Below are 25257 nucleotides of genomic sequence, written 5' to 3'. Positions count from 1 at the left end.
ACTTGGATCTACTGCGTTCATTCTCAATTATCATTTGACAGACACTCTAAGTGAAATTGAAAAATTTATATCTCTCGGCAGTGACGTGACATTTTCAACATAGAAGTTTTTCCATTGTTTTTCTTAGTCAAAAGGTTTATAAAGAGTAAGTTTAACACATGATACTAGAAACATTTATATTATTGAAATTTCATTTCCAATGTATGGTCCAGATCTTTGACGAATCACTTTCGGAGGCAAACTATGGTAATGAATTCGATCGCATTTTGATTGACATGTATAGCGGATCTGTTAACATGGAACACCAGGCAGATGAAACAAATTTCTTGCAACGGATTCATTCGTTATGTACGCAGTTGCAATGATTGTGTTAGCCACGCCATCCGACGTGTCCGTGGAAGGAGTTTCCAGTGCGCTTGGTTTGTTTTTATTAACCCTTCGGACTGGCCTCGGAGAGGACACCTTAGCTAATATCCTATTGATAAATTTAAATAAGGATTCGTTCCAACAGGCCATCTCAACGGCCTACAACTGGAAAGAGGGTAACAATGTCGGCGAGGGTTGATAGCATTTGTAATTTTACTTTATAAAATTAACGAATTAAAAGTAATATAATAACTAAAACAACGGATTTCTTTTTAGTTTAACTGTCTATTCTTTAAATCGAAATATTCAAAACTTTGCATTATGTATTTTATATGGCCCATATACTGGTACAACGGAAGAGACGAAGAAAAGTAAAAACATTCCAGTATTCACTTAAAATCTATCCAATGTGTAACCCTCCTCCTTGATTTTTTCTTCGTTACGGCTTGAGTCAGAACGCAAGGGCATTACATAGGTCGCGCATTATTTTTCTTGCCTGCGCAAATTTTGGATGGTCGCTGATTACACTGACGACACAGAACTTATGCAAAATTCACGTTCACCTAGCGGGTTCTCTCTGGAACAGTTTCCTGTTTCTGCCTATCTTGATGTGATCAATATGATTTCACACTGGTTTCTTCACTGGAAAAGACGGAAGTCAAATGTCCATGCAGTAATCCTGGCATCCTGGTGCTATAGAAAAAAGAGATTATCGCGATAAAAATACTGGACTTTGCAGTTGCTGTGTTCCAAACGCATCTTACTTACCTTTCTGGAATCTGCACAAAAGTTCCTCCATCATGTATCAAGCACGTAATTCGAAAATTAACATTTAGCACAGTATACAAAAAATCACTACAATCACTTGACTGAAAACGTATTGATTGTTAACTTGTTTCTCAATGTTGTAAAGAAAAAGGAATGAACTTGATATCGATAGTGTCAGAATCTCAGTGCAATATTTTACGAATGAGTGCTAGGAAGAGTGAAAGAAAAACAAATGATAGATCGGTTACTATGCTATATCAACAATAAAAGACTCGGTTAATTTTTCATGCACTATAACTTGTTGATGGATGAATGTGATGTTGTTACTGGTAACGCACATTCAGCTATATGATAGTGTACTTTCGCAGCTCTGATCCTGAGGATGACTACCATAAGAAGATTAATACGATGGAAAATTTGTTTTTGTTTTCTTAAAATCACCACGATTGTATTGCTCAATAGGTCATTAGAAACGATTCCATTCCCAAGTAATAATTTATAATTCATTTTTGAGTTGACTTGAGACTTTTCTCATACTATTTTTTTCCTATACCTTTTTGAATGTTGCCTAGATTCATTATATGTATGCTGAGATATTCCTGACCTCCTACTTCTAATAAATTCGTTCAGAAAACATCGGTTTATTTATTAAATACAGGTCGGACTCGATTATCCGAGATTATCTTCTTTCTTCAATTTTGGAATTTATTTACATTTATGACGTTTGCCTTTCTGTCGATTCTATCTAGAAATGATGAATTCTATGCAGTATTTTGCGATATATACCTCTTTTTGTCAATGCTGAGAAAAATCTAAAGAATTCGAAACTTGCGAGTAACATTTGCTTTACATTTAAGGGAAATAATTAAAAGCTATTAAAATCAAGAAACTCAACAACCCTCAGGAAGTGTACAAAAAAAGGTTAAAACGTCAAAAATACTATTTTTTCATTTAACATCAACAAACTCAGGTTATTTGAATGAGTCATTGCTAATGATTTTCTTCTCAAGTAACAATTTGTTGTATATTCAAATTGGTTTTAATAATTGGTGTAAAGTTTGCTTTGTCATGTGAAAAAAATTACAAACCTGTAAAAAAGTCAAACAGATAAATTAGAAGAAAATCTTTTTTTTGTCAATACCAAGTAAAGTTCTGTGAAACCGTCGCAATGATAAGCTTGTAATGAATATTTACTTTGCTTTTGGAAAAAATAGATTGTTGTGAATAAGACAAGAACTTTTGACATCTATCTATATAGAAGTGGAAGTTTTTCGAAGGCCGTCTGAAAATTAACTTGGGCACTAGAGGGTTAAAAGACACACAGTAAAAGCACTGTAGTGAGCTCTGTTGTGCAGTTACTGAGCGTAGTGTCCTTTCGTGTGAGAGAAATCACACTAGCTTATTATCCACCGCGGTGTTTTTTCTTTCAAGCTACTCGGATTAGGGTGACAATGCGATGTATGGAAAAAAACATCATCATCGAATTTAAAGAACCGACCATGTAAATTTTATTTGCCCAAAATAATATCCTGTAAAAAATTTCAACTTAATCAGACATGATGCGCGCAAAATTTCAGTGTTTTGACTCTCGAAAATTAACGTTCCTAATAGAAAATTATGTTTAAGATGTCTAATAAACATTGATTGAATGTGATTTACATGTGGTTTGGTGAATCATTTTAACGTTTATTGGGCATCTTGAACTAGATTTTTTATTAGAGATGTCCATTTCCGAGAAGCTATTCTTGGCTTTTCTGTACAGGGACTCGAGCGGATACTGAGAGATTTTTTTCCATATTAATTTCTATGAATATTGAACGATTCTACCCGATTCCTTTGTAGTGTATCCATAATCAACACGCATCTGCTGAGCAAACGTGCATTTCTTCGATTGAATATTGTTCGCATTTTACTTTTTGACCCGAGAAACGGCCAATGTTCTGGTCTAGAAAGAAACTTTTTTTCTGTTTTGAGTTTTTTTGTATCAAATACAATGTTGAGAATTTTTATTTAATTCACTCAACTTTTATTTGATTACTTTTTGGTTATTCAACAGCGCTTCGTAGCTCGAAAGCATTTAAGAGGTTGAATTTAGAATTCAATAGTTTAATTTTAAAGTCTCGGTGTTAATTTTTTTTTCAGCAATTCGTCTCAATCAGAATAGATAAGCGAATGCTAGTAATGTTTCGTTTTATGGTAAAATGATTTCGATACGCTAACTCCAGCTAATATTCTATTCTTCATAAGACCACACAAATATTCCCATCGTTATTTTTTATGTTGCGTTCCGTGGCATAAAACCATTGAAAAATTCGATACACATGCCGGAATGCATTTATCTCTGCAGCGATCGTCGGTTCGAAAGATTGAAAAGGTCTTGGACATTTTAAAGCTAAGCCTATAATTTTAATTATTTTCGACAGAACTTTTTACACCAAAAAAGCGATCAAAACAAATGCTCAGTGTTGAGATTGGAAACAACCTAACATTATTTTCATCCAAAAATATACACAATATATATGCGACATAATTTTCAGTCGAAGATAAGCAAACGTTATTTCACAGTCCCAGATGGAACATAACGATGTTCGTTCGGTTCGGTTGTTTCAGACCCCAGTATTCACCCCCTGCGACTGAATGCTGCCAGAGCCGTCACTTATTTCAACATACCGCCATCGTCAGCCTATAAACTATCGAAAATCGCCTTGTTCCACCCGGGAACTGGTCACCGCTTGCCACCACCATCCACCAATCCAAGTGCACAGCTTATTCACCATCCTAGCGGCCACATTCGGTCGGGTACTAAATCTGGTGTCTTTCTCCTAGCTTCTCCTGTCCACCCTCCGCCTCTTCATCAATTTGCCATCGGTTGAAAAATCGCGACTTGCTGCAGCAGCAGCAACAGCAGCAGAGTACATTTCGCGGCGCATGTGTAAAGTGGTTCTATTCTGGTGATGCGACGGTTCTATCTCGAGATGACCTCTCCCCCCACCCCTTTGTTGTAGTCGAGCAATTCGAGTTTACCCAGTCGAACACCTCCCTTCCCCCCTCGTTGTCTGGTCTGCCTCGCCAGTGACGACACGGGAGTCATTTTTTCGGCACTGGAATTTTCTCTGTGCTCTGCGAAATACGGATGCAAGGTTTTTTTTTTTGAGATTTTCCTACACCGCATGCTAATTTCCGGTTCCAGCTGCTGCAAGCTACTTGAAATTAATAATAAACTAGCACGAAAAAATGTATGTTTTTGTATAATTTATTTGTTTGTAGTTAGACATCGTCAGAGAAAATTTCAAAACTATCCTCTATCAGCAAAAATTAGGGACAATGTTCGCATTCAAACTATAACATCTTGTTCAAAAACAGTAGCTTCTATTTTTTCAGTCAAATCGAACAACTATTCCGGAATCTATAAATTTATCTAAACAAAGTGAAATCAACCATCCCGTTAAGAACCACTTTGTCCAAGTGGCCCGAAGTGAACAGCAACTTCAAAACACTCCCGGCTCTGTTCAGCTGTGAGAAAAAGACTCATTAAAAAACTCATCCTCATCTTGATTGCTTTTCCCAAGGTCAATAACTTTCGAGTAAGAGGTTTCTCGGCGTACATTTGCCCAGTGCTACCTACATACTACTTCTGCAACCGAATATACATACACGCATACACAACAGTCCAACAGTCTCTCGTTCTGCTACTCGTTCCACTCGAGGTTGCCATTCCAAACAGGCAGCCACTGGGATGATGTATTTTGGCAGATCCCTCTTCCGAAGTTCAACCTCGTGGTGCGTCCAATTCTAAATTCTAACACCAAGGAGGCAGCCCACAATGAGCGTAACGGACGTCAGAGGTGTTCTTTGCTTTGAGATTCTCCTGACCGACTGAACAATAAAAGATAGCGCAGAAAAAAAACACCAAAAAAAATGTTACGGCTAATAGTTTTGGCTTTCTCCTTGGTGGAACGCCGTATCGACATTCGTGTGTAGAGTTCAGGGGAAGACAACATAAAAAGGAGAACTGAGTCCGCCAATTTTTTTTATTCGTTCGTTTGCTCTACCGAAATTAACAACGGGACGCACTCGGACTCCTGCAGCGGAGTGTAGCAATATCGATCGCTAAAGTATAAGGTCCCCTCTCAGCGACTCGAAGGTTGACTGGTAAAAAACGGTCAAGGCCGCACAGAATGCAGCTGGAAGAATGTTGTAGTTTACAATCCATCTTGGTCGAGTTTGCAACAACTTAAGCATCCCCGACCCAACTTGATGTTGTCTGGTGTAAAACATTGTTTGATGTATGTGTCCCTCTAAGCACGAAGTTCATAAGGTACAGAACCATGCTGTCTTGGACACAATTTATGGCAAGAGAAAAAATTAAAAAAATAAAATTATAAAGTAATTATAGAAATAAAATTTGGAATAAAGAATTTAACGTACGTGATTTTTGGAAAATCCAAAGAGTGCATAAAACAAACTAAAAACGATCACAAATACACAAATATCATAGTTGTATACAGAAAATTCACAAAAAAAATCAACTCCTATTTTGATCTAACCTTGTTTATTGTGTTGGTTTTGCGTGGTCACGAATATCACCATTCTTTCATGCAGAATTAGGATCGAAAAGTCATTAATTTTGAACCGAAATGAAATGTTCAAAGTTAGATCTATTTGAAAAAAAAAAACGAATACTGACATCGTGAATATTTCAATTATACTCAAAGTTATTGATATTTTTCAGCTAAACATATGCCTTTTTCATTTGTTTGTCGTTCTTTTTAGGGCAAACATAAAAAGTATCTATTGACTTCATATAGAACATTTGACTTTATGTTTAAATAAATTTTTAAAAACATGTTATTTTTTATTTTCGAGCAAATTTCATTTGATAACACAACAAAAACATTTAACATATATTAAAGTAAAATCGTTCTGCCAAAAAAATGAAAAACACTTCCACTTCATCTTACGACAAGTTTTCCAATGACTTTTTTGCAGAAAGTGCAATTTACAGCAGAAGTTTTTGAGATCCAATTTTACAATGATTTTACCTACTAAAACTGAAACGCACTTTTAATATATAAAAATATATCTGCAAAATAGTCGTGTGTCTTCTGGTCGGAAGCTTTATCACCTATTTCGCGTCGAATGTTTTCAGGTTTTGTCACCGATTTCGCGTCGAATGCAAGCTACCTGATATAGGGTAAGGAACGGCTTAAGAAGTAGCGCCTATTTTAATCAGTCGAAGAAAACAGGCCTCAAACTCCTGCATTTTGATCAATATCGACAATTTCAATGATGGAAACGAAAACTTTGATTGTCTAGCTGTCTTACGAATATAATCACAAAGAAATCTGTGAACAAACATCATTCGAAACAAATCGACCTATATTGCAGCCATTCAGCCACTTCGGGTGCTGAAAAAAACGCCTGCAAAACAAATGGAAACTGCTTTAAAAAGGTTCGGGGTGATTGGAATAGTGTTTTGGTAACTTTAATTGATTACTAGTTGTCTAACTTAGTTTTACAATCTGAAAACAAGTTTGAATTTCACCCAACACATTTCGAGTATTTCGTCTCAATACACATGCGGTTCCTAAAACTGCTTAGAACATATTCCCTACCCTAATTCGTTTATAAATAAACAGGAAATTACTTCCCTTTTTTAAATTTTTAAGGCGGAAGGTCACATTCCCGGTTTCGAATGACTCTTCCATTTAAAGGCTCTAGAATAATTTTCTTGTTTGTGTAAAACTGTTCGGTTTGATATAGCAAATAAATCGTTTCTCAGATTTTTAGCGAGCACTTTTCGACAATTCTCAATTTGGGATCTTTTTCTGTTTTGACTATTTCTGGCCTTTAGAAGCACTTTTCGGCGATTCTGCGCTCAATTTGGGATCATCTTCTATTTTGACCTTTTCTGGCCTTTAGCTGCACTCTTCGGCGATTCCAAGCTCAATTTGGGATCATTTTCTATTTTTGTCTTTTCTGGCCATTAGAATCACCTGTCAACGATTCTGAGCTCAATTTGGAATCATGTTTTGTTTTGACCATTTTGGCCCTTAGAAACGCTTCTCGGCGATTCTAAGCTCAATTTGCTCATTTCAAGATGGCTTGACAAAGTATTTTTTTAAAATTATTTTAGCACCAATATTTAGTGGTTAATTTGTGGTTTCGAAATCCAATTTGTGGTAATTTGTGGTTGAGTAATTTCTGAGAAATTTTCAGAAAACTGAGTCAAGCCATCTCTGAAAATGATTTCGCTTCAAATGAATCGGACAACGATGATATATACATCAATCGAAAGCTCTTAATTTGTAGTTCACGAAAATGTAGTTTTTGTAGGCATACTTTATATTAAAATAATTGAAAAACTATTATTCAAATTTTCGAACATTGTTTACCTCTTGTTGTCAACACCGACCGTACGCGGCGTTGGATGAGCGTAGTACTGGCACCTGCCTATGTTAGTGCTAGTGGGTTATCTAGAACATATCGACAGTCGTTCATATATTCGACATTCGTTGTCGCTGCCGTTGAAAGCTTTTTTGTTTTATTATTCAGGGGGTAGTTGTAGTAGCATTGTTGCCTTTGCAACGTAAAGAAAGCGAGTTCCGAAATTTTACAACTGGTTTATCATCCAAGTTAAAGTTTCCTGCAAATTATCAGGGTATAGTATAAGATATAATATAAGGTTTTAATTAAGCTTCCGTTTTGTAACTTTCTGGCTCGCTTTACTCGGAATACAATAATTTTATTTAATAACTAATTTTACCTACAAACAAATTTCCAGTTTATTTAAATTTAGGTCAAGTTTTAGTTTAGCTTACTCTACGATTTCAAGGTTAACAAATGAACAATTAACACGTTTGGCTTAATTATGAGTCGTACAGATATATAATTTTACGCGTGCGCACTCCTCGGCGATCTCCAAGCAAAAAGATCGTTAGGTTAGGTTAGGTTTTTATCGTTAGTTTCGATCTGCTTCCCTCAATTCAGCAACCAACGACAGATCTGTCGTTATCAGTCGGCATGTAGGTTTCAAGGTGCGCTCACTGACGAGGGGCGTTCACAACAAGCATATTCCTGAGACGAGAAAATATCGAATTTTAATTCTAGTTAGGACTCACACCTTTGGGAATTTACCATGCGTTTCAACCGTTCCCTATAGTTCTAAGGCCCATTCCCGACCTTCAGGCATCATTCCGGTTTCTGAAATACCCAACAGTCGAATACAGTTGGGTAGTTGGTTACCAAAATATTATTATATTTATTGAAACAAAAAATTGTTCTTTATTATTATCAGGCTGTAATTTATTCCAAAAGTTAAAACGTATGTGCTAATAGATTTTAACATATAATAGATTTTGTATGAGAAAGACCAGATCACACCCCTAGGTGTATTAATTTAGGTTTTTTTTGCAAACAATCGGTAAACGGCAAAACTACATTTCCGGAAATGATTCGACCGAAGATCGAGAAAATTACGCTCGCATGTCTACGTAAAACTTCACTTATTTTGAGGAAATTTACGTAAAACACACGGAGGCTTGTCAACTACAAATATCTGCTAATTGATCAACATTTGCATTTCGCAGCAAATCTGCACATATAGTATCCCTGCTGTTTACATACTGTTTCACCTAGAAATACTCAGAGGAAGAGATTCGCGGTAAAAAAAATCGCCAATTCGGCAACTGGGTTTCATATGTCAGAGGTGCCAGATCTCTTCTCAAAGCGCAATGTTGACTAACATTCGACTTGTATAATCGGTGGTGACGGTGAAAGTCCTTAAGAATAGTGAAGTGCTTCGCAAAAACTGTTAAGGTGATATATTTTATGTTTATGTTTAATTTTATACACCTTCACTTATTTTGTTACCTATACACAAGGTTTGTTGAATTCCGGGTAAAAATCACTCACAGCATTCTTAATTCATTCATTGGCAACAGAACAAAAAACCGTATAGAAATAAACACGTTCTTTTTTGTACCTGATTGCAATACCTCTCAATGTGGTGTTACCGTTCTTGTTCGTTTGGCTCCAATTTTGACAGATCGTTTGGCTCACCGCATATCTCTCCCTCTGAGCATCTCTAGGTTCACCATACTCATCGCTACACGAAAGCTTTCTGAGAAAAAAAAATCTGTTTTACGTTACTCGAACAATACTCACTACACAAAAATGACGAATTGGAAAACGTTACGTGCAGATGGCGCAGGTAGATAATAAAATTCAAACAAAGATTTACCGGTCTCTTAGCTCTTGATGGTCTACCAGCGCCGCGTACGGTCGGTGTTGACAACAAGAGATAAACAATGTTCAAAAATTTAAGCAATAGTTTTTTTAATTATTTTAATATAAAGTATGCCTACAAAAACTACATTTTCGTGAACCACAAATTAAGAGCTTTCGATGGATGTATATATCATCGTTGTCCGATTCATTTGAAGCGAAATCATTTTCAGAGATGGCTTGACTCAGTTTTCTGAAAATTTCTCAGAAATGACTCAACCACAAATTACCACAAATTGGATTTCGAAACCACAAATTAACCACTAAATATTGGTGCTAAAAGAATTTTAAAAAAATACTTTGTCAAGCCATCTTGAAATGAGCGCTCAATTTGTGATCATTTTTCTATTTTGGTCTTTTCTGGCTTTTAGAGACACTTTTCGGCGATTCTGAGCTCAATTTGGGATCATTTTCTGTTTTGGCCTTTCCGGGCCTTTAGCTGCAATTTTCGGCAATTCTGATCTCAATGTGGGATCATTTTCTGTTTTGAACTTTTCTGGCCCTTAGAATCACTTTTCGGTGATACTGAGCTCAATTTGGGATCATTTTGGTCTTTTCTGGCCTTCAGAATTTCAGTTTCAGCGATTCCAAGCTCAATTTCGGATTATTTTCTGTTTTGGTCTTTCTTGGCCTTTAAGGGGTTATTTACCTTTTTAGTTTTCAAAAAACTGAAAGCATTTTTATTGCATTATCTTCAAATACAACATCTCGAGAACATTTACACAAATTTTCATAAAGATCTGAGCAACAGGAAAAAAGTTAGAGCGATCTGCAACGCGCCTCACCACGGCCGCATAAACTGAACTTGAAACTTTACACGCGATTATCTCGGAATATTGTTTTTCGAAAAATGACTTTGCCGTGATCCTGATTGCGGGAAAACTACTGAGCCGACTTCCTTCATCTTTTTTTTTTGACCCGCTGAGTCTATCAGGATCACCGCAAGCCACTGCAAAAAAATAGTATTTCGGGGAAACGGCCATTACTCCAGTAATAATTGGTATATCTCAAAATAAATCGTATTTTCGAAGTAGAATACTCCTCTCAGGAAGTTCGGCTACATAGGGATGTGAAATGAAAATCTAAAACCGAAAAAAGTGAAAAATATGTCCAATTTCAAATGCTAATAAATCGGTTAGTATTCGATGGATTTCCTTCGTTCTTGCAGCAATAGATTGGAATATCTTCTAAGATTCTTCTCAAAAGAAGATAATTGTAATTTTATTATTCACACTATTGTACTATTGAAAATAGTCAAGCCTTGTCAAAACGAAAAATTCGACCTCTGATTGGTCGTTATATGATTGCTTCCCAAGCACGGTCGACAGAATTATATACCTTGCAATTGAAAACATGCTATTTGGCCTATATATGAGCCTGTTTCAGCCGAAGCCGCTCATAATAGTTCTAGACAGCGACAACAGCAGTCCTCCCTTAGCAGCAGCAGTGGATACAGCAGCAGCAGTGGATACAGCAGCAGTAGCAGTGCAGTGGATACCAGGCGAATAGCGGCCACAGCTGTGGCATGGCAATGGATAGTGCACTAGTCGCAGCGGATCTCAGCATCGATAGCAGCTGGGCCAGCTGATGCAGGGACAGCGGATACCAATAGCAGCGTATAGCGGCCAAAACATTAGCATGGCTACGGATAGCGTAGCAGTTTCAGTGGGTTTAGCATCGATAGCAGCTGATGCAGTGAGGCACTTTAGTGAATGCAGTCTCTGTGCGATAGAGGGCACTAGTAAATGCATTCAATGAAAAGTTGACTCATTTTGACAACACATGAGCCGTCTAGTTTTGAGTGTTAAACCAGCGTTTCATTGTTTATTTTATCACTAGGAATATTTTATTCGCACTGTCAGTGATAACGCCAAGATGTGATCGGTATCTTATCCGATATTGAATTGAATAACAAATTAAAAAATGACTGACACGCAAGTAGCCGGGTTTGCTTGTAAAAGTATTCTACTTCATCCTTGCGGGTGGCTTTGCACACAACCCTCCTGTGATTTTTTGTTGTTAATAAACTGTACTTTCAGAAAAATACCACTTTGATGCAATGGGAATTCGGAATGGTGCTATGTACTTAAAAATAAGTTCAAACTTCTCTCATTTTTCTCGACCAAAAAGATATATAACCCCTTAAGAGCGCTTTTCGGCGATTCCGAGCTCAATTTGAGATCATTTTCTATTTTGACCTTTTCTGATCTGTAGAAACGCTTTTCGGCAATTCTAAGCTCAATTTGGGATCATTTTCTGTTTTGACCTTTTCTGGCCTTTAGAAGCACTTTTCATCAATTCTGAGTTCAATTTGGGATCACTTTGGTCTATTCTGGCCTTCAGAATCGCTTTTTGGTGATTCTGAGCTCAATTTGGGATCAGTTTTTGTTTTGATCTTTTCTGGCTTTTAGTAGAACTTTTCGGGGATTCTGCGCTCAATTTGGGATCGTCTTCTATGTTGACCTTTTCTGGCCTTTGGCTGCATTTTTCGGCGATTCCAGCTTAATTTAAGATAATTTTCTATTTTGGCCTTTTCTGGCTTTTAGAGACACTTTTCGGCGGTTCTGAGCTCAATTTGGGATCATTTTCCATTTCAACCTTTTTGGCCTTTAGAAACGCTTTCCGGCGATTCTGAGCTCAATTTAGAATCACTTTGGTCTTTTCTGGCCTTCAAAATCGCCTTTCGGCGATTCTGAGCTCAATTTGGTATCATTTTCTTTTTTAACCATGGCCTTCAGAAGCACTTTTCGGTGATCATCTTCTGTTTGACCTTTTCTGGCCTTGTACTTTTTGGCGATTCCAAGCTCTACACAAACATTTTTTGAAGCAATTTAAACCCCAAAAACAATTGTTGTATCATTTATTTCAAATTTCAATACATCTAAAAAAGTTACGTTATATCGAGTTATGACTGTATTATTATGAGTATTGGGGACAAGACGAGATGGCGAAATAAACGGATCTTTAGAAAACGATTAATATTTGGATGTTAAAATATTTCGCATACACATATTATGTGTGACATACACACATAAAAATACACGAAAATACATCTCCAAATTTAAACGATGGTCTTCAAACAAGACATGTTACGGATATTCACACCCGCATTCGTAAATGCGGAACACCCGCATGAAACATGGCATCCGCATTAGAACTCCAATATCCGCAGATATTTAGGTATCACATCCGGCACATCTCTAATATATATAAGAGCCTAAATATTTCGATCATCAGGTTAATAGGGGACTAAAATGAAAGATAAAAACTTGTTTTTATAAAAGAACAGGATAAAGCTTGCTTTACCAAATACAATAGCACTGTTTTTCAACTTAGAAAATGCAGAGAACTTTTGAAAATTCGAAAATAAAAAGTTGAGCAATTTTCCTACTTTGACGTTATTGTGCAGTTTTGACATTTCAAAAACCAACAACAGCAATGAAAAATTTGCCCATCGGTTTTCGCAACAGTGTTTGAACTTTGAAATCATTTGACAGCTATATACAGAAACATAGAGCCACGATGATGGTTGTACCCCATTATCAGCGTTGTCTTGGTTTGCTTTCGAACAATACTATAGTATCACTGTGCAATGTTGCCGTGAAAGTGCGTGGATGTTTTGTAGTACTTAATAGTTTTTCTCGCAAAATAATGCTTGAAAACATAAAACTAAGAATGCAACATGTAATTTTAAGTCATGCTTCATCGATCAAGATCAAAATCAGCATAGGTCTTTAGTACCCTATTCAGCTCAATATGTTTTTCGTTCGCGCAATAACCTTTGTGATATTCAAATTTTAGTTTCTTGTAGATAACTTCATTTACCGAAAAGTGACCAGAGCTTTGCACGCATTATAATACAATTCATATCCTATGATACTCGCAGAGATGCAGTGGAACCTGCGGTCTCTAAACAAAACGAACATCATCATTCTCTTCCTTCCCAAGTAGTATAGCCTTTTGGTCGTCGCCGGCGTCGTTATTGATCAGTAGTAAAAACAATCTGAATCAGTGGAATGGAATGTAATGCTAGCCCCAAACACCATTCATCTGGTTTTTTTTTTTCAACCAAATCAGCACCATAATAAACGAGAAACAGATAAAAACAGTGTAGTTATCCGTAAATAGCACCGAGAATCACGTCGCACAGCAGATTTTTACCAGGGAACCACACTTAGAACGATGATCCTGCTTCACGATCTAATTGTCGGTACTACCAAGAACTTGGTCCTTGGAAGCGAATTGTTAGCCAGGCACAGCACGTTCTGCTATCCAGACCAGACAGTTAAGATAAGTTACAATTCCAAATACAATGGTAACTGCAGTCTTATGCGCAAAATAAAACTGGAAAAACGCGAACATTTTCGACGTCAAACTTTTTCTCAACCGTTCTTGGTCAAAGTTTGCTTCGATCACTGATCAGAAATCTTTATACAATAAGATGTCACTCAAATGCTTTACGCAGATAGTTTCGATAAACTAGGTGTATTCAAGCATAAATATAATGAACCCATCTCATAGTTTCTCAAATATTCTGCATTAACTTGCAATGAATGACAATAAGATTTATCTGAAATATTATATTTCAGCAATTAGCAGATTGAATGTTTATCTAATAAGAAAAAAAAATCACAACAAGATACATACACGACCCATTTGTAACTGATTCAAAATGAATGAAAGCCTATGAAATCGGTCGCAGTGAGTTAAACAATCTCAATTTTTCAAGTAGAAATAAAACATTGTCGAAACGAAAACAAATTGCCGCTAGATCATTTTCCTATAATGATGCTCCATATCAAACTGTCTGTACTGCCTGTATTTGTCAAACAAAAAGCTACTTACAAGAGATCAGTCTTAAGAAGGTGTGCCTGTCAGTAGATTAAATTCACCCAATTAATCTGGCTGCATTTTCACGACACACTTCTCAACGGGATGGAAAATCCCTCTGATTGATCAATATGTATATAAATACACAAAACCAGTCGAAAAAAAACCTCCCAGGAACAAGAAGTAATAGACTGGGAGAAACGATCGAACCTCGTGCAAAATTGGCAATAAAGGAAAATAAATTTTAAACAACACCAAACCGATCATGAATTGAACCTGATGATAACACGACGATTGTGTGGATGGGACCGCTACTAGAGAGCACCGCAAAGATGTACAGCACCGAGTCTGCTGGCTTCCCAGCAGACTCTTGCGCACAATCTTGGCTTAAATATTCCATCGCGATACCGATACGATGCGGTGTTCATCCGCCGCACGAATCGACTTTTACTGGCTTGGCTTGGCTTGACTTGTACTGATTTGGGACAAATCGCAGATTGCAAACGAGTGAGCTATTATTAGAAGGGCATGGCATGAGATAGACGGTGGAACGACCGCCATTGCTATCTTTGTTTGATTTTTATTCATTTGTTGGAAAACGAACGGTACGGTTCCGAATGTCTCACACCACTCGCATTGTCTCAATTAATTCGTGAGTCGACTTAACCCGATCCATCCAGCCAGAGCGCACGAGATTCGAGGGCCGCAAACTCTCCAAGCGGACAAGATGATGATAGCGGTATGCGCATTATGTCACCACATTGGGTGTGTGTGTTACATATGCAGTTACGTACCAATATGTGCTGGCTACGTACAGCGGTGTACTTGCAAAGCGAAACAGGGACAAGAATGACTTAATTTAAATTACTTCCGCTTGTCTGATGCTTGTGCGTGTTTTAGTCCGTGTGTGCGTAGGTTGTGTGAGCCCATGGGGCATCATATAGGACACAATCGAAGCCTAACTTCACTAACTAGAAATGTAATTGGTATTATTGTGAGGAGCAGTTATAGCTATTGAGTGAATATAAGATTAATTTACTAAATTAGTTTTTAAAATATCAAAACATGCCAAAGTTTTATTTTGGCTGAATGCGACATGCGACATTTGACATTCAACTATACATCCGATTCATCATACAGTGACGGTAAACTATCTATCTTTCTAGTAGACCGGGTGCAGGTTTCACTTTATTAATAAACAGTTTAAAAAACACACGCACGGGGTCAATTTCCGTTTACATTAATGTTCTTATCAAGCCAATTTTCTCATGTTATTTAAAAATATTAAACTCGTTTCATAAGGTACGTATCTTTACACTCTTCTCTCAGCTGGTCCTTCTAGGTCTTGAACCCTCCAAAACGGCAAAATTCAGTTTCTATCATCATTATTATTTAAAGTACTTTTTGAGTTTTAGCTTTAATTTGTCGACAAGTCTCGAGGTACGATACTGGCCTAACAAGCCAGTTGTCGTAGATTTGAGTCATGGCTCGGGAGAGACTGTCAGTGTCCTGTACACTTAACAGTTGGCTGCGAAGTCTGTGTTTAATAAACAGAAGGTCGAGTTCCAAATCGAAATGTAGCACCAAGGCTTTGCTTTGGCGACAGACCATCAAAATCTGTCAAACAACTCATAAGTTACAATTTTTTGAAAATGGAAAATTTTGAAAAAAGTCGATTATTTGGGCTACTCTATTTCACAAAGTTTCACTCTAAGGGTCATATAAAAAAATGTAGGTTTTATGGGATTTTTTACATATTGGCTTTTTTACATATTAACTATTGGCAAATCGAGTTAAAATTTAAGACCCTTTTGAAATTGTGTACTCTTCTGTGCAATGTTGAGCAAGATTGCATAACCATTTACAAATCCGGCCCCTGAGTCATCTTTTTCATTCTTTGTCGGATTTCTGGAAGTGGAATCTCAAAGCGGTTAAAGGTTCACACCGGAAGTAGTTAATGAAACCGTCGAAATCGAAACCTGGTTTTTTGATGCCAATTGTCTGAGAAATACATGAAACGGCGAACTCGGGTATTCTCACGATTTTTTTTTTTCAATCGACTTCATAAGACCAAAAAAAAACATTTCATGCAATTCTAAGATATTTGGCATTGAAAATCGATTTCAAAAATATCATGAACAACTACTTGCGCATTTTTCAAATTTTGCATGAAAACTTTTTTCGAGAAGACAAAACTTTTAAGCCCTACCACTAAGCATTGGCACCCTAATGCTCTTGTTCGTGAATTACTATCCGTCATCACTCCCGTTGACATTGAAAGTTTATTCTCGAAAATTGATAAAAAAAATTTCATTGTTCTAAAGCTTTTTTATCAGTTCGAATCATCGATTCATCTTTTCAATCTTTTCTTCTATCTACATGACAAAAAAAAATCCTAATTAAATAAATCGGCGCTTTTTTATTTTTATTTGTATATTTTTATATTTCCCGATATCCCGGGAATAACAATATTTCCCGAATCCCGGGAACCTGAAAATCGTCGGGAAATAGATGCTCTAGGGTTTTTTCACTAAGTCTTCTACTCAATAAACACTTTGACGTTTTTGGTTCTCAATCCGCGTTAATTTCCAAATCCACGTAGGAAAAACGTCCTAAAGAAATCCGTGTAAGAAAACCTGACTGTATCTTCTAGGTACTATTCATGAAGTGCCTTTTTCATGGCTATTTCACGTATTTTGCGTAAGGACAATATATAAGCTGAATCTAAATTGTTTTGCTCAGCTTATACAAGGGTACTACTTACATTTTGAATTGCAGTTTGGTGGGGGTTTTGATCGGTAAGGTTTACGTATTCAACATGACCACTGCCTGTATCTGTTTCCAACGATTTACCTGTTTTATTTATATGTTGAGGTATATTATTTGAATTCATTGATTCGTATAACGAATAAACTATGGAACTTTTGCTATAATAGAGAGTTTTTGATATTTCTTCGATGGCTAATTGTTCTGCTCTAAGTTTCAAAGCTAGTTCGCCGGCTTTTGCTAGTATTGTATTAATGGGTCAGATTTGAAGATAATGCAATGCTGTTCTAATTGATGAATGGTGTACTGTTTCTGATTTTACAAATGTTGTTTTCGATGCTGCGGCAATTATTGATAATCCGTCATCTAAATGTGACTTCGCTGCCGACTGTTAAATGTACAGGACAATTGCGGGGCTAGCGCTACGATCCGACTGACACTGACAGTCTCTCCCGAACCGTGACTCGAACCTACGACATCTGGTTTGTTGGGCCAGCATCGTAGCTCAAGACCAACTGAGAGAGCAACAATTACTTTTGCTTTTTTTTTCAACAATTGATTTGGGTGAGTTCCACTGCGTTTTTTAATTCGATTTGATTTGATATTATTCGGTTGATGTGAGCATTGAATGTAAATTTGTGATGTATGCTACCAAAATTTTATGGTGAACTTCAATTGGTAGACCGGTTGTCTATTTTATACGCATGTCCACGGCCCATACATTTTTTTTAGAATTTATATGGGCAGTTGTCCACGGTGGGGGAGGGGGGGGGGGTCAAAATCGTTAAAAATCTGTCCACGTGGTATGTGGATGGCCCCTATGAGAAAGAGGGCATCCCTGTGGTAATCCTCTATTTGTTATTTGAGTTATTACCGTACCATCGTTTAATAGTAGAATTGTTTTTCTGACTCTCAAGTATTCGTAGGTCCTGTTTATTATTTTTTGTGGAATTTTTTCTTCTTCAAGCGTTTTTAGTAGAAATTGTACATTGACATTGTCAAAAGCTTTGTATTTTTTTTTAAAAATAAAAGTTTATTGAGATGATGTTATTTGAAATGAGATATTCTGTTAGTTTTGGTTTAACTGTATTGTTGATCGCTTCAAGCAGTATATTAATCATTGATAGAGGTCTGTTAGAGTTTAGTCTATCTTGATCCTTACCTGGTTTTTATAATGGGACAATTTATTGTTCTCCATTCTTCAAGAATTTTGCACGTATTTAGGGCGGTATTTGAAAATCCTGTTATTTTGGTTTATAGATTTAAGTTTTATTTATTTTTTTTTTTCAAATTTATTTGTTTTTGTACTTCAAATAAATTAATTTTTGTTTCATTCACATTTAGTTTTGTGATGTATTTTTGTTTTATTTCGTAATACTTGGTAAATTCAGGTTCATAAAATCTTTTGCTAATTGTTGAGTAGAACTTAGTTGTTTTTTGGGAGTGCATCTGCCATCATTCTTATTGTGTTCGAATAATGGAATTCAAAAACAGATTAAGATTTATGGATTCGATTAATTCATTCCAACATTTACTTTTTTTTCAACTCTGATGGCACGTTCTAGTTCTGCTCTTGATTTTTTGAACTCATCTAGGTTCGTTATTGTTTGGTTTTTGAAAAACATTTTTAGATTATTGTTTTTTTATATTTAGGAGTTTCTGTATGTCAGGTGTCCACCATTTTTTTTTTTGGGTATCTATTTTTGTTATTTTTCTTCAAGTTATATTTAGATGAGATAATTAGTTTTTCTAATATGGATGAAATATCATCTGGTGCATGGAATGTGTGGAGTTTCATTTTTTTATGTTTTAGAATGCTTGAACTTTGTTCAAGTATAGCTCTTGTTGATTTAATCTTGGTGCGGTTTGATCTATTTCAATTCTTTTGCTTCTGTGGTTGCTGTTGAAATCTTCGTTGATAACTGTCCAGTTGCTTTTGGAGGGTTCCTTGTGGGGGTACAAAGTGTAATATCTATTGCTGAAAGTGTGGTATTTGGGGGTTTTATTATTGTACTTTTTCTATCATTTAGTAGTATTAAATCTCAGCTTTCAATTAGATTTTCCATATGTTTCCTCTAGGACAATTGTTCTAACGTGGGTTCCTAAGTGAATTATGAACATTAAAGTCTCCTGCAAGAATGGTTTCTCCGTTGTTATTATCGATTTTATTGATGGTGTTGGTGGTAAGGTAATGGTGTTTTTATAAGATTATTGTGTTTCAACAGCTATTGCCTTCAATTGGATGTGTTTTTGGAAGTTCATAAATTATATGGTCTACGCTATTTTTGATCAGTATTTCTACCCCCACCGTATCCAGCAGGGCGTACTACTTCAGTCGAAATTTTGTATCCCAATATCTAATCGTTCACCGTTGATATATTCCGTGATGAGTTCGCGAGTGTCATTTGGTCTAATGCTAGTGACGTTATTTTAGAATATTTTAGGATTTTTATTTTTGTTCGTTTCCACTTACGTGTGAAGGATGTAAAACAGGAGTCATTGCAAATGTTTTACGGTTAATTTTCTTGTCTGTCGTTATTGATTTGCTATTGTGTCCTTGATCTATTGGTGTCTACTATTTCGTTCAATTGTTTGTTGATATTGAATAATAGAAGATCTCGACCTATTGTTCGGTTTTATCAAGGTTCAGCATAATTAGATTCTGTATTTTCTTTATCTTGTTGGTGATGTTGTTCAGGTTAAATTGTTCAATCAAGTCTTCTTTTGCAGTGTTTTTGATTTTTCTTCTACTCCAGTGGTGTGATAGGGATTTGGATCAAATAGAGAGGTATCTGGTATTTGTTCTGGTTAGGAAAATGTTTTGGTTGTAGGAAGTGTTTTATTTCGGGTTGAAATTTAAGCATGAGAGTGTTCATTATTATTCGGGGGACTTGGAAGCTGTGGGAAGTTTAACGTTGACTTAATTCTATCATGAACACTAGTTGTTTTTTTTTTTTTGTTTTGTTTTGTTCTCTGCCATGTCTATTCTAATCTGATCCTTACGTAATCACTTTCTAAACAGTCTAGATAACCTGCGGTTACCTTCGTAGTTGATGCAGATATTTTTAGGTGAGGCACATTTTTGTGTAACGTTGGTTTGATAATAATTGCAGCAACGAGATTGTGGCACTACACAAAATTTTTCTCTGTGAGGGTCACAGCATTTTTTGCATAATTTAAGCGGAACCGGTTTTGGAGGGAATCAATCTTTTTTTCCTACAAAGCCACTTCAACTGTTTACTGTCAAAATTTATTAAATCGGTAAGCGCTTCAGAAGTTAAATTTTTCCAAAACTAGGTCTGTTACAAAAATGTTGAGTTTTTGGACCACCTTTACCCAGAGAGAGGGTGAAACTCTACCGAAATGAACGCATACACAGAATTTGAACAAAATCGGAGAGTTCTTATTGTTATTCTGTGAAATCACTGACGATTTGGATTGTCAATAATTTCGAACCATTTTTAAACAAGAAACTTTATCGCACAAAATGCAGATCGAAAAAATTGTAATACGACATGATGTTTATAAATTTTCGCTATCTTCTTACTAGTTGAAATTTGCTTTTGTTTCATAGCAACAACATTGAGCGATAAAACGAATGAATCTAGATGGTGCGATAGAACAACATTAAATTTTGACAATGACATTGAAACCCGAATTTCTGATTAACTTTTTCCGTATGTATGTATGTGTGTATTGTACGAATTTAATTACATTATATAATTTACTTCAACCTTTTGATTTTTCGATAGAATATTAGTACAATTTCAACTTTAACTTTATTATCAAACTTTGAAGTCACACAGTTTAAGCTTTAGGTATTTGGTGATTCAAAATGTAAAAGTATGCTTTTTTTTCTCAATTTGCATTTGAAATACAACCAAAATATAAACAATATTGCAAAATGCAATGTTAACCTGTTCTTAACAATTTGATTTTCACCAGTTCTAGACTCCCCAGTTGAACAGCTCGGAAGCCAAATTGACTGCCATTGCCAAGTGCACCCTAACTTTTTTTTCTGTTCCATCAATTTTTGCATGAATGGAAAAGAAAACGAGCAAGTGCCCCGAAAACACAGGAGAACGAAAAAGGAAAAAAAAAACAATAACGACAACTCCACTTACCTCCGACCCGATACATGTTTGTTGTCATAGTGGCCGTGGGGTTGTTTTCCGCGCTTTTCCAACGCACCCCCTCGTTGGGCTTCGTGGTGCTCTTTTTCTGCTGTTCCCCTTCCGATCGCACAAGAGAATTGGTTCTTTCCTCTGTCTTAGCGCTGACTCGCTGCCTACTGCTCACTGCTTGCTAGTTACTACTTAGCGCGCCCGCCGCACACACTACTAGAGTGAAGATGATAAAACTACTCAAGGGAAATTTTCCTCGCTTGCACAAACACTACACAAACATAGAGGACAACACCTACACTTACGCGCGATCTCACCCGCGCGGATTGGGGAAGAGTGCTTCTTCTGTTTGCTTGTGTGGTTTTGTTTTTCTTCTGCCTCCCTCACTCACAATGAATGGTTTTTTCTTCCTTTTTATATTACATTATGATTGACAATATTTTGACGTTGTGATCAATTTCGCCGACCGCTAATGGATCTAAACTGTGATTATATTAAAACTTATCAATCTTAACCTCGCCCCCGCTAATTAGTATTACTTCGCACTCTCACTCTTTGCGTATTTGCTTTGTAGCTTCACTTTCTTTTCGATGTTTTTCAATTGGTCGGCCTTTGCTCATCAAAGTGTGAAAAAGCAATACAAAAAAGCTGTTAATTCACATGGAAGAGGAAGAAACAACTTCGCGGACAGTATTTATGTCCCAATGCAAATATAAAACTGATAGCGGGCGAGAATCACTTCCAATCTCATCGAAAAGTTCACGTTTCAGCAGCCGAAAAAACGTACGGATAGCAGCCGTGCTGATGATGCAAGCCACGGGAAACCGGAACAATTGTATCAGATATTGCTCCTTCCTAAACAGCGTTCCGAAGATGAAAAAACACAGTCTTTTCCGCGCACACTTCCCGTTGTCGCTTTCCTCCTGATAGTTTACCAATACCCGCAGCAGACCACTAACACAGCAGCTTTGGTATACTGTACACGATGCTTTTTTTGCTGCTGCTGCTGCTTCAGCCAACCAATCTTGGGCCACGGAACGTACTTTTAACGGATTTTCGCACTGCCAAAGATCAAACTTCACATTTCCTCGATCGGGACCGTGTTCCGCTACCACTGGGGCACACTTCCGATATACTTTTGCCCACAACTAGCACGTATTTCACTCAATTTCCGCTGGACACACACAGCAGGACGCGTCTCCCGTTTTTACCAAGCTCCGCCATTTTGGCTTTTTGCGGCCGTCGTCCGTCGCCGTTCTGTCAGCTAGTACCATGGCCAGCCGCTAAGCAGTCAGTGAGATGGCACTGCCATCGGTAGAGACATGAAAGGGTAACAGACTAGCCGGTCGTTTCGGTTGTCAAACGACAACTGACGGAGGGGAAATGATTGAACTAGATGCCAATGTTCCTTTTAGAGCATGCTTATCGTGAGCGAATCATGTCGTCTACTATTAAAGTGTAGTGGCAACAAACAGACTGGACGACTGGATGATTGAAACTACTTAAAGTTCTCCTGAAGCACACGCACTGAAATTCTTAGTAGTTTGTATAAAATATTATTTAAAAACACTGGTAAACGTAAGATACATAAAGATGGCTCTCATGTAGATTCGGACCAAAAAACAAAAATTTTGATTGTGCTTATGGAAAAATGCATTACGGATAGTTTTTAACCATGACCCGAGAATTTTTTTATATGCGATATTTAGTATGTTTATTCATTTTGTTCTAATGTGAAGTAATACTGATTGTAATGGCAGATCCAATAATTTTTTCTTTTCGATACACTTCACTGTCAATCTCGCTTCACGAGGGTAATTTTCGTCAACTCACTTTAGGTGAAATCGGTAATAGCTCTCAAAAGTGAAGTGAGCGTGAAAGTGAAACATATTTCACCGTGAAGTGACTTCCGTAATAAGTGCCTCGATATAGACAATAGCATGACCTGTACTTTTTGACATCAGTCGCAAAAATGAAACTTTGACCGCTTGGAGGCATGTGTTCCCAAACCCTAATAAACCTGAAATTTTGCATTTGGGCTTTTTTCGAAAAGACGAAACTTTCGAGCACAACTGCTAAATGAAATTAGAAAAATTGATTTTCATTGGCATCCTATACTGGATATAATCGGGTATCTTATCGTCAATATTACCGTTTCAACTGAAAAAAAACGACTTGCGATCCTCGAATTTTTACCTAATGCCTTGTTCAGACTTCTCCGCATATCACCTGATAACGCCAGATGATTTCGGGTATCACTTTGGGTGTTCAAACTACATTGAGATGATATGGCTTGACCACAGTCTAACAGACGTAACACTGAAACCAAGCTGCATCGCCACAAAAAACGATCATTTCAAATTTTCATTCAAATAACAGTCGTCGCGCGACAACGCCGTCCGAGGCGCTGTCATGTTATCTCATACATTTCTTTTAGTTCCCAATATGACACATGCACGTACGCTAGCGCTGTTGTCAAAATATAGGACGCAGCGCCAACACGGCAGTAGGTGTTGCTAGTGTTACTTACATAAACTACTGTTATCATCCGAACGATGGATTGATCGATAATTTGTTCAAAGTGTTATGTCTGTTAGTCTGTGGTTCGACATTTGCTTTATTCGGTTCGGTAATTGAAAAAGGAAGAAAACAAAAACAAGACAACAAGGGCAATGCAATTAAAATAGAGATATCAACTTGTTGGCTAGCACCAAAGATGACTAGAACAAGATACCTCTGACTCTTGCAGTACGCAGCGGACACGGCTGTCGCTGCGCGTGAACGAAAGTCAATTTGTATACTTGTAATTTGATGATTTAATTTTGCCATCTAATTTTCAATATCCTTATACGGTGCTGCCATCTAGTTTTCATTTTCATCTGGTGAATTATGCACGATAAATCGAATTTGCTAATAACCAGTTTTATGCGCAATTTAGTCATCAAATGGCAGCAATAACCGTTGTGAAGGTGTTGTGGGCAAAATGTATGAAAAAATGGAAGTCAGGTATCAGAAGTCGAACTAATTTGTATATTGGTTTTTGATGATGACGGCAAGGTGCCGGAAGGGGAAGCAATTTTTTTTCAATGTCCTTGTATGGTCCTGCCATCTAATTTTCAATATCCTTGCACGATGTGGCCATCCAATTTCCAATATCCTTATACGGTGCTGCCATCTGGTTTTCATTTTCATCTGGCGAATTATCCACGATAAAACGATTTTGGAATATACACTAAAGTCGCTTTTTACGCGGGGGATACGTGCCGCGTAAAAAAAACCATCGTTAATTTTGCATTCCGAGTGAAGGGGAACCGAAATCCGTGCAAAAACAAAATACCGCGTAAATTCCGGAATCCGCGTAAAAACACCGTGTAAATTCCGGAATCCGTCTAAAAAAAAACCGCGTGAATTCCGGAACCCGCGTAAAAAAACCCGCGTAAAAAAAACCGCGTAAAAAGCGACCTTAGTGTATATTTCTTTTGACGTTTTTTACCAAACATTTTTGATCAAACTATTTCCCCAGTCAGTACATTTTTCAATCGTCAACTAAAGCAAATATGGACTGCTTGTAATGGAAATAAAATTAGCTTGACTTGCATTATAGTCATTCAAAATAAAAAAGATAAATAGTTCATGACGGACTCAAACGTCAAGATGTTGCCGTTGGCAGAGACGGCAGCAGCAGAGATGCCAGATGTTTTTGAAAAATGTCTGCAACTGCTCGAAAAACCGGAAAAATTTGCTCGAAATCTGAAAAAAATCTATCCGTGATCCGAAAAAATTTTGCTCGCGCAGGCAAAAGTCTGTAAAAATCTGCACACAATTTTAAAAAATCTGCGCAATTATAAGAAGACTCTGACAAAAATCTGCAGAAACCGTGGAAAAACTGCAAATATCTGCAAATCAATGAATATCTGCACACGGACTCCAAAAATCTGCGTTTTGCAGACAAATCTGCACATTTGGTATCGCTGGGCAGCAGACTGGCGCTTTTCGATCTCTTACTGACGCAGTAAACTACACTGTGATGTTGACGTTAGAATTATGAAAAAAACAGCCAGCTACCAAACAATACTCTCTACTGAGTAAATTATGACGTGCGAAAAAGTGTGCAAGT

At 36.9% G+C, this 25257-nt stretch overlaps 1 protein-coding gene across 1 annotated transcript in view; it reads right to left on the bottom strand.

The window, feature by feature from the left end:
• The window catches only part of LOC129718192 (metastasis-associated protein MTA3), a 96751-nt gene extending 74359 nt beyond the window's left edge, over window positions 1–22392 (bottom strand). The window contains exon 1 of the mRNA XM_055668690.1: window positions 21141–22392. Within this exon, the coding sequence (XP_055524665.1) occupies window positions 21141–21168 (28 nt within the window). The 5' untranslated portion in view covers window positions 21169–22392. The remainder of the gene's footprint in view (window positions 1–21140) is intronic.
• Between the last annotated feature and the right edge of the window lie 2865 nt (window positions 22393–25257).

Source organism: Wyeomyia smithii, chromosome 1 (genome assembly GCF_029784165.1).
Source record: "Wyeomyia smithii strain HCP4-BCI-WySm-NY-G18 chromosome 1, ASM2978416v1, whole genome shotgun sequence".
Classification (NCBI taxonomy): Eukaryota; Metazoa; Arthropoda; class Insecta; order Diptera; family Culicidae; genus Wyeomyia; species Wyeomyia smithii.
This window is presented reverse-complemented; position numbering and strand designations above follow the sequence as displayed.